At 39.4% G+C, this 15,865-nt stretch overlaps 1 protein-coding gene across 1 annotated transcript in view; it reads right to left on the reverse strand.

Annotated features, from left to right (window-relative positions):
- Nucleotides 1-15,865, reverse strand: part of atrnl1b (attractin-like 1b) — a 49,090-nt gene that overhangs the window by 22,734 nt on the left and 10,491 nt on the right. The window contains exons 15-20 of the mRNA XM_086064846.1: nt 15,445-15,632; nt 13,729-13,942; nt 12,544-12,735; nt 9,659-9,883; nt 8,423-8,560; nt 6,472-6,565 (exon numbers count right to left, since the gene is read on the reverse strand). Coding sequence (XP_085920972.1) covers nt 6,472-6,565; nt 8,423-8,560; nt 9,659-9,883; nt 12,544-12,735; nt 13,729-13,942; nt 15,445-15,632 — 1,051 coding nt within the window. The remainder of the gene's footprint in view (nt 1-6,471; nt 6,566-8,422; nt 8,561-9,658; nt 9,884-12,543; nt 12,736-13,728; nt 13,943-15,444; nt 15,633-15,865) is intronic.

The following is a 15,865-nucleotide window of genomic DNA, read 5'->3' on the forward strand; positions in this document are numbered from 1 at the left end:
ACGGTGTTGTTAGCCTTTAGCCACAAGTTAGCTAGCATGGGCTTCACTTCCCACAATTTAGGATTATGCGCCACAGAAAACTAGACTAAGTGCAATTTCTGCAGAAAGCTGAATGCTAATAGCTGAATGCTAAGCTGCATTCTTATGAAGTAAATTGAAAGATAAATTATGTGAAAATTACAAAGTATTACCGGTAATAGTGAAATAATTTGACAATGATTAGTATTAAAAAAATAATAATAATAAAAATAAAAATAAATCGGGGTTAATTTTTCCTTTCGGACAATCATAGAGACAAAATACAACATTCACTTTTCACGTACAATTATACCCGAGGAAAAAAGAAGAAATATTGGGTTTGTATTAAAGAGCTGAACATGAATGGGGAAAAGTTTATATTTAACGTTAATTCATTCATCACTCCCAGCCATTTTCACTAAAACAATTCCCTTTCACTTCCGGCTGTTTTACTGGATTTTGGCTGATTTTGCAAGGCCCACAAAATATTGTTCTATTGCTAAAAAAACATGATCGTTTTACGTTTTGCAGAAATTAGCATTAGAATATAGCTAAGTTTCATCATTATTCACAAATCTATTTAGAATTCTGAGTAATCTGGGTTTTTTTCAACATGGCCCTGGTTCATTTCTTATGCTCTGCTGCCACCTGTTTGGCGTTTGTGTAATAACAACCATTTCTTAAACCGTTCTTTGCAGTTGAGAGGCCGCATCAAAGCCTTCTGTTTGCTCTAGCATTAAAAAACGTATAAGTATGTCTTTGGGACACTTAAAACATTTGAAAAAGAACGTATTTTTTACGTTTTTTGGGGAGCAAATGAGTCAAATTGATGAATTTATTGTGGGAATGCTGAAGCATTCCAACATATGTGCCACAATAAATTGAACATTTGTGCGAACCCCACCACATCTGAATTTGAGTGAACGGATCACACTGGTAGCATCACGTCGTTGGAAGTGTATCGAGAAAATGCGCATTTCCATCATGATCGGCCTCGCTGATGCAGATGCACATCAATTATGAGCAGGAACATATGGCAGTGCTCATTTAGGATGTGCTGCTTTTTCACCTGTTATTTCCCACTTGTGCATCTATGGAAGCTTTTATGCAATTAATGGTCCGCAGTACACTCGGGAGTCACGACCGTAACATTGCTGCACTTTAACCCGGTAGATGGGTTATTATTACACAGCACACGCGTGCGCTACAATGCGGCGAAAGAGACCATTTGAGTTTGTGAATATCCGTTATCGCCATGCATTTGTGTCACGGCTGTAGTATTTTATGCGCTGTTGGGACGATAAGGCACAATCAAAGGGTCATAGCGGAGATTGCGTGAAGGGGGGGCAGGTCACTGAGCTGAAAAGGTGACTCCGTTATTACGCTGAAGGTGGCAGTTATGAACCATTAAGGGGCGTGCCTTGTATTTCTATAAAGCATAAGAAGAACTGGTTAGGTTCTTCTTCATTTTGAGTTTCAAATCCTCGCTTTTATTTCATTTCATTTGTTTTGCGTCCGGTCTAGACGATCGGACGAGCACCGAATGACAAACAGATTTGAGCGGAAGCGCGCCGCGGAACTAAATGCATGCTTTCAGAGTATTAAGTGACATGATCAAGTATCACTTTGACATAATATCTCAGCAGCGAATCTAAAAAGGTCAAGCAAGCGTCAGCGAGTGGATCGGAGTGATCTCCGCCGCCTGGCTGTCGAACAGCCAAGGACAGGCGAGAGTGCTCTTTCATGCCGGGAGACAAACGCCGCCGCCGCCGTGCCGCCGCGACCCTCACACGCCATTGCGCATTTGTAGAACCGACAAATACGAAAGCACGCGGTCCGAGGGGGAGTGCATAATGCGCCCTCCCTTCCTGCTGTATCTTAATTTAATCTCCGCCTGCGCGAACGCACACGCCCGTCGTCTTTACGCTGTATCTTAATTTAATCAACGCACGCTTGGACCCGTGTGCTTGTGCGCACAGCTCCAATGCAATCACACAAATAACACAAATAAACACACACTGTAATATCAATGCGGCGGAAAAAAAGGCGAAAACTTGGTTTATTAACTCATTCAAACCCCAAAAACGTATAATTACGTTTTTAATACTTTGTCCTGCACTCCCAAAAATGTATTTATAGGTTTATAGTTTTTTTTAATGCTCGAACATACAGAAGGCTTTGATGCAGCTTCTGACATGAAGAGGTCGCTTAAAGTAATGGTAGTTATTACAAAAAAGGTGGCAGCAGAGTATAAGAGATCAGCCATGTTGCAACAAGCTCTTTTTCCCACTGTTTTGAACAGATTTGTGAATAATGATGAAAACTTAGCTAGATTCTAATGCTAATTGAAGAAAAACGGAAACAGATACAAATGTGCTTTTTTTCCTGATGAAAGAAGAGACTCTAATCTTTCTCTTGGTGTCGGTTCCATGTTTTTATAGAAATCGAACACAATATTCTGTGGGCCTCGCAAAAATCTGCCAAAATCCAGTAAAACAGCCGGGAGCGAAGGAGGTAGCTTCGGCGGCTGGGAGTGAATGAGTTAAAATAAACATAGTATCTATAAATTGATTATTGTGATTTTTTTTTTTACTCAAATTTAGAAAATACTAATCAGTAAACTTGAAAAAAAAAAATGTTATCTGAAAATTCAGGCTTGTAACTGAGCCACTGTATTTACCAAACAGGTTGCAGTCGGTTTCATGTTTGAAAAGCACTGAAATAAAAATATTAAGGCTTAACGTTCCTTTAATATAACATTCTTGCATGCTTAAATTGTGAACCCTAACCCCAAGTAAGACGTTTTGTTGAATATTTCCATCAAAAATTGATGTTTAAACATCGATTCGGCCGCATATTGAATCGATTCAAGAATTGCGCAGTGTTGTAACGCGATATATTGACGAATTGATTTTTTTGAACACCCCTATCTTACACAATGCTGCTGTTCATGTATTGTTCATGAATAGCTGTCACTCCACACCAATTACTACTTTCCTATTAGCCAGGGATTTGCCGTCATTTCGTGGCATTTTAGGGTGTTACAGAAAGAACACAAAAATATGTAGGATAGGGTTCACCACACCCTACCCTAAAAGGGGGGGGGGGGGGTTATGTGAAAATTATGGACTACTGCATTTTTATGCATTTTTTTTACTACATACCACAGTATTGACTAGCCCAATAGCATAATTGCCCAAGTTCATATTTGTGCAATGTTGATCGACAAAGATTGAACCTTTTGCGGCTCGTTTGTTGAAATTGTTGTGTTTGTGTTCTTGGAAAACATTCAAAACCTAAATTAAGCAATTATGCTAGTAGGCTAACATTATGTAGTATCTGCCAGCGTATCATTATGACCAATGACAATGAAATGCATGGCAAAACCAATATTTCTCCCCCCCAACGCATAACGAATGCAATCCTGATTAATAAACACATCCGCATGTGCAAAATATTTACCTCGCCCCTCCTTTTCACAGCATCTTTTGTTTACCGAAACAATTCCACCCTCTGCTAATGTACCCTCACTTCATTATGACGTCCATTACGCCGAGGCCCTAATGGCATCCGTGGTCGCCGTGCGTGCATGTGTGAACGCCCATGTGCAAAAGACGCCATTGTGCAGAGGGCCTTTGTTTAAGGGCTGCAGCGGAACTGCCAAGGGCGGTTCGAGCGGGTGGAGGGGCGGGGGGGGGGGGGGGGGGTTGAGGGAACTGATTACAGGTAATGAGATAGCGGGAATTACATCACCAAACAGCACACCAACTCAACTGTTAATCAATATACCAATTTGATTTGACTAGAAACGGGTAATTACTTGAGCGCGCTAATGTTTGAAGGTGAAAATGCATTTTGATGTTAAAGATTAGATACCGTAACATCGCTTTGCGATGAAATAACGCCGCTTGATAATAAGGACGTTAATCAGATTAGTTAGAAATGGGACTGTGGGGTTGGGGGGGGGGGGGGGAATGCATCCGTGCGTTCTATGTTCCTGGCTTAATTTTAATTTGATAATCAGTAATGGGCACCAGGAAGCGTCCCAAATCTGGTACGAGGGCAGATCCCTCCACTAAATGACTTGTGATTGGCCTGCTGGTGTCTGGACTGCTTTAATGTTCCAGTCGGTCATTTGTAGCAACTGTTAGCCACTTGCTAGTCCAGTGTCGCTCTCCATTGTACAACAACTAGAGGTGCAAGTACATGCGACATTTTTGGCCAATGTGATGTTAATTGTGTTTCATTATTATAATAATTCATAAAATTTAGTTAAAATTAAAAATATGCTTGTGTTGAGGTCATATTTCTGCCCCTAGATGGCATAATTGTATTTGTAGGACATTGGTGACAGCTCAGTGCATTTTTCTTTTCATATTTAGAGCTATCTAATCTTTAACATGAAGTAACTTGTGAAATTCTGCACATTTTTAAAATTGTAAAATACAGCTTCACTGCTCATTTTGACACTCCTATTTATTATAATTAAATCCATGTAGAAGATTGCTCTGATGATTTACAAGACTGCGACCAGATCCGGTTAACATATTTTGATGCACCGGCATAGAAACAAATGATTAACAATACAACACACCATCGGGCGAGCTAGCTGAGCTTACTTTACGTGAAAATGTCAAGAGGCAGAAAAGTACCCTGTCAGGCTTTCTGCAGGTATCATCAAATCAAACTTTTGCTTTAAATGCCCTTTTTTTTTTCTTCTTTTTTTATGCAACTTAAAACAAATTTAATGCCCATGTCATACATATACACACACGCGCACATTATTTGGGTTGTCAGTAGATTCCAATTATCAAAATTAATTACATTAACCCATAGTTTCTCATCTTCTTGTTAACATAAAAGTGGACAAATATGGTTACCAAACGTAATTCATAAAGTTACAGTTAAGAGTTACGGTGAAAAGGAGTGTGAAACATTGAGTCATAGATTTGTGTTGAGGTCATTTTCTGCCACTAGGTGGCATGAGCATTTCATGTTGGGCGTTTGAGACAGGAACACTACATTTTTTGGGGGGTTATTTGGTATTTGGAACATTAAGCAACTCGTGGACTCCAGGCCATTTTGTTCATTGTAAATTACAACTAGTCACCAGTCCCCACAAATATGTATTTTTAGCACGTTTAATATGAATAAATTGTGTTATAGTGACTCCTTTGCACAACGTTGTATGCAAAATAAAGCATGAACAAGTTACATTTTTAACGCTTCTCAACATTGTATTTAGTGCTTCTTCATGCCCTTTAAGGACTTAATTAAAAAAAAAAAAAAAATCCAATGACTTTTAATGCTTTTTTTAATAACCTATGGAAACCATTCCTGTCAACTGATTGATTGAAAACAGCATCCCAAAAATACGGGACTAACAATTAAGTCGGCTTCCAAGCTGTGCATCAAATTCAGTCTAACAAGATCTTCACTCCCCAAAACCCTGAATCGGCATTTTTTGCTGTTTTCTGCTAAAACAGCCATTTTCGGCAGAAATGTATCACAATTTATGAATTTGCATGAAGCAGTGACCTCCTTCCGTTGCTCTCACTGCATTCAAAACCCCTTGGTGTCCATTTTGCTTACAACTGGGAAAATGGGCGGCTAAGTGGGGATGGTCCTCCTACACCAGGAGGGGGGGGGGAGTTGACCCTGTCAGCAGTAATCATGCTGGAGGTGCACTTTCTGACCGACACACCGCACAACAATCTCCATTTTTCTCCCAGCAGTAAGGAAAAAGAACAAGAATCTAACGTTCAAGGCTTGCGTTTGGGAAGGGCAGCTGATTCTCTTCAGGCAATCACCGCTTATGACTGCGCCGTTAAAAAAATAAAAAAATAAAAAGTCACGATTGAGTCACAATTAGATGCAAATGTACCTCAGAGGTTATACTTCCAATACGAGCGGTGCTCTTGTAGCTTTCAACTTTGATTACGCAATTAGGAGAAAAAGGTGAGTGAAAGTCAGTGGGCCTTAATGCGATCCAAATCCCATTAATTTCCCCTTAATGTGTATATGCTTATCTGTAGTGCCCTTCTGACTTCTCCTTGACAGCAATAATGACTCGCTGAAACGTTGGCAGACAGTTACAGATACACACCCACACATTGTTTGAAAGTCGGGGGTTAAGAACCTCAACTCATCGCCGCTTGCCCTCCATTTGTGATTTGATTAATCACTCCGTCTGATTCCATTAAAAGGAAAACCCGGAGGCAGATTTGCTAATTGCTAACTTTCAATCCTTGATTGCAAAAGATGGCGAAACAAGAGAAATACACGAAAACTCGGGGATGAAAATGACTCGACTCGGCTTTGAAAATGCTTGCATCGACATTTGACCTCGGCGTGCTTGGAAAAGGTGAACGATGTTTCAGGACCGCCGTCGGAATAGCCGACCGACCGAGTCGAGCCGTGATTGTGTTCGGCGCGCGTGTGTGCGGTACTCACAGCTGGCACTGGTCCCCTTTGATGCCCTTGGTGGTGCAGAAGCACTTGCCAGTTAGCACCTGGCACATACTCGCATGGCCGTTGCACTTACAGGCTGGATGGGGACAGATGGCGAGAATATGGAAAAGAGTCGATGAGAGACTGACATCAACATCAACAACAACAAAAGGTTGGCAAACACTCGGCTGTTTTTCTTTTGGTGTTGAACCGCTTTGAAAAGGTAAACGGGGAGGGTCTCCCCAGTCAAGCCTTAAATAATCATGAGGAGCATGATGGAAATATGAGATTAGGATGTCCTCGGGGGGGGTCAATAGAGCCTCCAATTTCCATAAGACTTTGAAATTCCAAGTCTAATAGTGTCCTATTGCTCCCTGCCTTCAAGTCAATGTATTGATGTTTAATAGACAAGGAAAAGCAGTGGCTTACAGCATACTGGATTTTTTTTTATGCATCAGTGGTGTAGTGGTCCCTGAAAAAAAAAGTGGGTATTCTTTTCTTTTCTTTTTTTAATTTTTACTTTTTTTTTAAACTTTTTAAATTAGTCCAGAAAAACGTGTTTTCCTGTTTTAGAAATGCAATTGCAAACAAATCCTTGCCCATTCCAACGCCCCCCCCCCGCATGACTCGAACGGCATGACGTCTAACGGCATGACGTCTAACATGACAATGCGCGCGTCACGCCCAACAAGCCGTTTTGGCTAATTGCTATTAATTGCAACCTCATTTCAAACTGTGATTGAGGAGGGGGATCCACGGCACTTTCGGATACTTGATTTGATTCCGCCATGAATATTTCTCTCATTGATGAGCACCCGCGTACGCTTTACAGGTTGCAGTGATTTGCTTATGCATGAACAGATGTTATCTCACATTGCAATACTCACAGCTGTGTGCGTGTGCTACTTATAAATTCCCAGCAACATGCAGTTTTCTAAGCAATGCTTTTCAATGATGAACACACAAAATACAAATTTTAATATAAGACAAAATATGAACACTGCACCTCAAATAGACTAGCATACCAACAAACGCATTTATGCCTATTGCTAGTTGTCTTGAAAACACCCCCATCCCGTTTATTAACTCATTCACTGCCATTGACGGCTATAGACGTCAAAAATTCCTTTGAACTATTTCTATTAGTTTAACATTTTTTTCCCACTTTTGTTAACAAGAGTATGAAAACCTAGGATTTTTTTTTTGTATATTTAGACCAGATATAACATTGTATTTAATTACAAAATAATAATGTTTTCTTTTTCTGAAAAAAGTTTTTTTTTTAAGATTATTTAAAAAAAGAAAAGAAAAGATTATTAAAAATTAGGTCATCAGGCGATTACAATTTTTAATTGTAACTAATCGCATGACTTCAATACTTAACTCATGATAAATCACAAATTTTATATCTGGTCTAAACGTACAATAATTTTTTCCCTGGGTTTTCATACTCTTGTTAACAAAAGTTGAAGTAATAGAAATAGTTCAAATGAATTTTTGACGCCTTTAGCCGTCAATGGCAGTGAATGAATGAAATGCCTGGTACTCATTGAGAAAATGTTTTATCAAAATGCAAGCAAAAGCTCCAGAAACAGAACATTTGACCTTCCCTCTCACATCACTGCTCGCTAAATTGTCAGCCAAACACTGTGATCCTTGATATTTGCTTGTCTTTTGATGAAAATTGTGTTTCAACTCACAATGACTGAAAGAAAACAGCCTCTGCTTGTTTGGGACATTTCGCCTGAAGCCATATGCATTTATAGTGCCAAGATAAACGAGTCCAGCCATATAAGTGATGCCCAATAGTGCCATCTGTTGGATAAAACATGCCACGACCGGATATGAACGCTGCAGATGTTTGCTTTCAAGTCAACAACAGACCAGACAAACGATATTGTTGCAAGCAATTCCTGCAACAATGACCAGCGAGACTTTTTGACAGGGGACTCACCTTGGCATTTGCCGCCGTTGGTGGGGTCGCCGTGGTAACCGGCCATGCAGGTCTGACAGTGAAGACCCGTGGTCAGGTTGCGGCACTGCTCGCACACGCTGCCGTTCACGCATGTGCTGTGGCCGTTACACTGACACGCTGTGGAGGGGAGGCGGGGCACATGTGATACGTTCGCTAATCAAGCCAACATGTAGATCTGTTTTGGAAAACTTTGACTACCATGACTTAAGAATATTTCATATCAGATAAATACTTCTGATACAACTAATTACTGGGTGACTAACTTCTATCAAAGATATGTTCTGGTAAGACACTTGTACTTTTACTCGAGTAGTTTTAGTAAGCACTTTACAAGATCAAATTGAACAAATTTGGAACACAAATATTGCTGTCACAAAAATTTTTTTTTTTTTAAAGGGTCTGAAAATAGCTTTTTAGTATACACTTATTTCCTTTCGTCCCTAACAAATTTGTGATTTTTTTAAATTCTACTGTACATTTAACAAGTCACATTTTTTTGTTAACCCCCCCAAAAACAAAAAACAAAAACAAAAAAAACAGCATTTTAATGATTTAGCATTTTATACATTAAAACCAAAGTGGACTTTTAACAATAACATTGTAGCACTCTTGGGGAAGTTTACAAATTATAAATATATTTGACAATTTTAAATACATTTATATTTTTTTATTTACTTTCATTTTTATTTTATTGTTTTGCTAATTTTAAAATCATGTTCTCTTCATGTTCTACATTTAACAAACATAATTTTAACAATTTAGCCTTTTTATAAATTAAAACTGAAATATTGTAGCACTCTTGGAGAAATAAAATACATGCTTTCAATTTGTAAATATATTTGAATATTTTAAATAATTTAATAATATATTGTTTTTATTTACTTTCATTTGTATTTATTATTTGAATTTTTTACCTAATTTAAAATCACTTCCAAGACACTCTTCATGTTCTAAAAATAACAGTTAAAGTTCAGCTTGTCCTATCGTAAAAACATAATACAAAAGATCACATTTTAAAATATATTTAATTATAAATCAACCTGCAGTGAGTTTCTTATCAGGTCACTTAACATAAGCATAAGGTTGCATGAGTCCGCAGGGAGGGATCACTTCCCCGCGTGTGCCGTAACAAGACACCTGATTAAAGAGCAGCTTTTTAAAACACGAGACGCCCGCGTCAATACGTAACCCGAACAGGAAAGTCGATTTTCTCACCGGGGCAATGAATGAAGGACCACTCGTAGCCTTTGTCTTTGGGGCAGACGCCCGGTTCCAGGTTCAAATCGTGGGACTGGCCCTGCTTGGCCGGCCTCTTCATGGGCCCCCGGTACGAGCCCTCCGTGCACAGGCCTTTGCCCGTGCTGCTGGGGTCGCCGCACCAGCCGCACTCGGGCTGCTCCAGGCACTGGCCGCACGTCCGCAGACCCGAGCAGTTCTGAGCTGAAGGTGACAAAAAAAGGAAGAGAGATTTTGAAGGTGACATTTTTTTATTTTTTTTACCCGCTGCGGCTGCCCTTTTTTGACTCCATTCTAAAAAATCATTGCGGGCATTTTGCACATTTCATTTCCAGGGTCACCTTGACGCCAACATCTGCATTGTGAACCCGATGGCAGTGTTCATTCTGTAGGATTTCTCAGCCTTGGACAGATTAAGGTGCTTTAAAGTGCTTTACGCCGGCGCATTAACGCGTTATCTGTTAAGCTGTCAGAACAACAGATGTGAGAGCAGATACAAGGATGAGTCTTTTGGTTTTAAAGAGTGGACGTGGATGAGGAGGGAAAAAAAAAGGCAGGGAATGAGGCTTGAGCGCCAAGCAGCACCCCGAGCTACAAAAGGGCTTCGATCCACTCGCAGAGCCAACTTTGGCGGCCGCTATAATTGCCTGGACGAGCCGCGCGTTGCCACTTTGGCCGCCAGACGAAGCACTTCTGGGCAGAGAATGTCGCCGCCATCTTAAAGAGGCAAACTCTGAGTGCTTCTTTTTTTTTCTTTTTTTTTTATACCTACCTTTATGTCAAACAAATCTCCAGCTCGTCTGCTAATGGATGTGTCGCCATGACAACGCGTGGCCATTTAATTGTGTTGTGACGGGCAGGGTGGAGAGCTTTAAGTGGCAGACGGCGCTGGAACGAGGCGTTTTTTTTTTTTTGTGGCAACAAATAAATACAATTAAAATTAAAAAGCATGCCCGAATAAATAGGAAACAAAAACACACAACTTAAGCACGGATTTTGAAAGGTAAATCAATTCCTGCAAGCAACTCAATCCGATGCTTGGAGTCGCTCCATAAATTGGATGGCAATCTGACAAGCGTGTAAAAGTGAATCTTTTAAGGACGAGATGTACGATCACGCCACCAACGCTACTTTTAACTCATTTTCGAATATACACGTTCTATTTTAAATATTGCCATGGTCCCAAAAACGTATTTATATGTTTGTTATGTTTTTTTGCACAAGGCTTTGATGCAACCTCTGATCTGAAGAAGTCGCTTAAAGCAATGGTAGTTATTACAAAAAACAGCCAGAAGGTGTCAGCAGAGTATAAGAGATCAACCAGGGCCATGTTGCACCAAGCTCTTTTTCCCAGTGATTTCAACAGGTTTGTGAATAATGATGAAACTTAGCTATGCTAATTGATGCAAATATATATATGTTTCCTGATGAAAGAAGAGACTCTAATCTTTCTTTTGGTAGGTTCCATGTTTTTATAGCAATAGAACACAATATTCTGTGGGTCTTGCAAAATCAGTCAAAATAAAATAAAAGAGCCGTAGCAAAGGGGGTTGCTTCAGTGAAAATGACTGGGAGTGAATGAGTTCAATGCAGACAAGACTCAAATCTCACAAGTGTAATCCAAGAGAAATATGATGTTGCAGTCAAATGTCAGCTTGTGATGAGCTTGTTCAACATTCTCGTTAGGCTTGTTTGAAGTTGTCTTAACTTTTTGTCTTTTTTACATTTTCTTTCATTTTTCAGAATCCCTGCACAATCTAATGACTCAATACAAAAAAAAATTGGACTGGCTAATATCAGACACACTTTCACCACACACACAAAATAATTTGAGCCAAAAAAAATAATAATAATATATATATATATATATATATATATATATATATATATATATATATATATATATATATATATATATATATATATATATATATATATATAATAATAAATAAATAAATAAAATAAAAAAGCCAATATAGGTCCTATTAAAGTGTAGTAAGACGTGTTTTACTGGTGTGCTTTTATTTTGAATAGATTTTTGTCAGTTTGACACACCAGTGTCGCATTGCAATGCAACAGCAAGCTCTGAGTGCCAGCCATTCGATAAAGAAGGCGAGAACCTCTATAAAATTCAAGACAGAACTTGTAAAATGGCTCATTTCTCTCCTCTCCTCACTGTGTACGCCAGTAAAAGTAAAAGTGATGTTAAATGTTCATTGATCCATTTCAGTAGTCTTTTCTATTGATTTTACACCATTTCTATATGTCAAGCTATAGTTATTCTTTATAAAAAAAAATATTTTGCGGGGGTTTATGGAACGGATTAATTGGATTTATATCATTTCCTATGGGAAATTTTAATTTGGAATTCGTACATTTCGGTTTTAGTCAGACTTCTGGAACAGATTATCATTCCACTGTATTGTAACATTCTTTACTGTCCTACTAAATACTTTTTTGCAAGTTATGAGCCTATATGCTATTTACATTACCTTCTCCATCACTGGTTCCCAAAAACAAAACAAAAAAGCCAAAGAATCAAACCGCATGCCTGGGGTGTGCTACACTTTGGTGTTTAACTTACTTTTAAATCTAGATTCTGTTTACGTTCTCCTCCCTACCTATAATAAACGTCTCCAAGGCCGCAAACGGTGGCAAGTCAATTTGCAGCTCAGTCACCAGGGAAATCAAACAGCGAGAGGGACGCTGTGCGCAACTAATTGGGCATAACAAAGCCCCCAAAACACCTCTCTAATCCAATCACAAAACACTAACACGAGAGCTTAGTTTCCTCCTTGCCCGCTGTCGTGAGCGCTGACTGGCAAGCCGAGCAAGCGACGGCGATTTCGGGACGAGGCGCTCACCCAGGCAGTCTCCCGTCTGCCACTCCAGACACTGGCCGTAGGGGAAGGAGATGACGTAGGCGGTGGAGTCCACGCAGCGCCGCGCACTGCTGCACCACATGCACTCCATGGCTTGGCTGGTGCAGTTGGTGCAGGTGGTGTGCACGGAGCACGGCTTCTTGCAGGGCAGGCGGGAGCTCTGATTGGGGTTTCCTGCGCGGAACAAAAGACAGCAGGGTGTTTATTTCCTGAAATAATTGCGGAGTGCTTCCATTCAGTGTCGGTCGTTTCTTCTAGGGTTAGACCGATAATGGTCAGGCGCCAATATTGGGCATTTTTACGTATATATCGGTATCAGCCTTTTAAAAAAAATCTAAGGTCAATCTAAAAGCATTTTAATCTCAGGAAACTATTTATTCAAATTTTGTACAAAACTTTGTAATAGAAACTGCTGATCATGGGAACCTTCTGAACCATTTCGTTTTTGTTCGACATTAAGACAAATTTTTTTTGAAAGTTTAAGATTTCAGACATTTTTAAATTTTGTAAAAAAAAAAAAATACTGTAGAAAACTACAAAGAACTATGGTATGTACTTGTTTAAGTTTCCATTTAACTTTTTAAGACATACTGATAACCTTGTGAGCGCCCTGAACATTTTGCTAGTAATTTAAAAGGATTATTTAAATATCAAATTTTTTCCCATAAATTCTTAAGAAAATAGAATTTTAAAGGCAGATTTTTTTTGTATGTTGTTTTCTTGTAGTTTACTGTTCACATGAATTTAAAAGTATGTCCTTACCTGACTTACTGCGCTATAAGACAAGTCAGAATATTTTTAATTTATATTTACAATTATTGAATTAAAATGATGACAATATTCTTAACTAATCTTTGCTGATGTCAATAATTGTGTAACACTTAACTGATCATTAATAAACTAAATCATTTGACCAGATACTGCCTCTGCAAAATTGACTTTGGAACGTAAATATTGATATTTAAGGAGAATTGATGTTCCATAATTAATCCATATTGGATTGAATTGAAGTGAATCGAATCAGGAAAAATCGAATCGAACTGAACTCTCGTGAATCAAAATTGAATCAATTGAGGAAATCAGAACCAATACCCAGCCCTAATCAATTGCGACACTTCCAGTTGAAATAAGGAGATATGCGATGCCTCCATCGTCCGTGTCACTCACCCGTGGCTTTCTCGCAGATGAGGCCGTGCGCGGTGGCGGTGCACGGGTTGGCCCTGAGGCCCGACACCTGCGGCTCCTCCAGGTAGGCGCAGAAACCCGAGTCGCTGGGCTCGCCGGGCAGCCAGCGCAGGCTGCTGTTGGTGAAAGGCGACATGTCCTCCCAGCCCCAGTACGACACGTTGATCTTCCTCAAGCCCACCCAGGGCGACAAACGCTGAGGGCGCACAAGATATTTAACACACCAACGCCTCCGACCGCGGCGCATTTGTAAGGCGGATAACCGCCGTGACTGCGCTGCTCTGTTGCACCGTTTAAAAATACATCGTGTTTCATTCAGAGTACTGAGAACGGTATTAAAAAAAAAAAAAAGGCAGAGGAAATAATTTCACAGATGATTTCTCCACTTGCCTTCGGGGCTTGAATCTCAAATGTAAAGGAAGGAGTGTCAGGATTGTAGACTGACAACAAACAACATCCTGGGGACTTGCAATAAGCAACTTTAAATCAGCAGGGGGAGAAAAGACGGGGGAACATTAATCACCAGAATTGGGAGGCTTGTTTGTGCGGGTAGAACTTTTCCCAAGGACAAAATCCGCTTTATGAGTATTTATTTGGGATACTGCATTACTGTTTAGTTGATAACACAAACTGGGCATGCTTCAAGTAAGATGGCGTATTAGGGCCACGTATAAATATAAATATAAATATATATATACATGTTTTGTTTCTCGGAATATTGCCCCCACCCTCAAAAAAAAAATATATATATATATATATATATTTTGCAAGTTGTTGTTTAAATTTGCCATTTTATAAACTCGCAAATTTACCACTTTATGAACTTGCAAATTTGCAACTCTATTAAGTGGCAAATTTGCGAGATTAGAAAGTAGCAAATTTGCGAGTTTGTAAAGTGGCAAATTTAAACAACAACTTGCAAATTTGCCACTTTTTAAACTCGCAAATTTGCCACTTTTTAAACTCGCAAATTTGCCACTTTATGAACTTGCAAATTTGCCACTTTATGAACTTGCAAATTTACAAGTTTTTTCACGCATAAACTCTATGCTAACTTGACAAAGTGGCAAATTAGCAATTTTTTTCTTGAAGTATTACCCCCCTCTCTGAAAAAAACAAAAACATTATACGTGGCCCTAATACTTCGTCGTACTTCAAGTATCTAATACAAAATGGTAATGTTTTTTTTTTTTACCCATCATGTGTTATGTATGTCAATTTACCTTGCAATATTATATTCCAGTCTCCACTTTGCAGTAGTGAGCCATTTCCATGGCTCTTCTATACAAAATATTACATACACGCACATCATCTCTTAAAGATGATATAAACCTTTGCTTGTGGACATTTCTGAGAAGTTGTGCTATTTGATTATAACAAAGGATTCAGCCATCAACCTCTAAGCGTACATACATATGCAAAACCGAGTGCGAGAGAGAGAGAGAGAGCGAGCGATTCAATTTAGTTTTGATATGCAGTGTGTGGCTGACGCAAGAAATCATCTTTCTGTTGCTAAAGTGATAGCTAATCACATCAAAAGCTGCTCGTCTGCTCGAGGAAGACAAGATGATCAAAGTTGAAAAAAAAAAAAACATCGCAATCAGGCACAAACGCCAAAGTGAAGGAGGAAAAAAATAAAAGAATCAAGCAGAATGTTAACAGCAGCAAAAGAGCAGGTCATAGAAAATGCACGTCTACCTTGTCCTGCTGCTGTAGCGTCTTCAGCTGGTCCAGAACAAAGTCCACCTGCTTGGCGGTGGTGAGCGAGGCGATGTTGCCGTGGAGGTTCTTACAGTAGTGCTTGGCGTTGTCGTAGCTCTCGCGGCTGGAGTTGATCCGCAGGCAGGCCTCACCCACCTGACTCCAGCCCTCGCTGCACTGTTGGGCTGCCAAATGATGCAAACCGCAAAATGTCTCTCTCTCTTTTCTTTGCATTGAATAAACAATACAGAAATAAGTGGAGGAGATGAGACTCAAATTTTATTTTGGGTGGGATGTTACTATTTCCACACCCCTTAAATGCTCACAATTCAGATCTATAGGAGTGTGTATTAAAAAAAAAAAAAAAAGATTTAAATCTGTGGAGCCTATATTTCCAAAATCCTTAATGTTGGTGATA

Source organism: Leptonotus elevatus, chromosome 20 (assembly GCF_054856555.1).
Source record: "Leptonotus elevatus isolate MCC_2025b chromosome 20, RoL_Lele_1.0, whole genome shotgun sequence".
Classification (NCBI taxonomy): domain Eukaryota; kingdom Metazoa; phylum Chordata; class Actinopteri; order Syngnathiformes; family Syngnathidae; genus Leptonotus; species Leptonotus elevatus.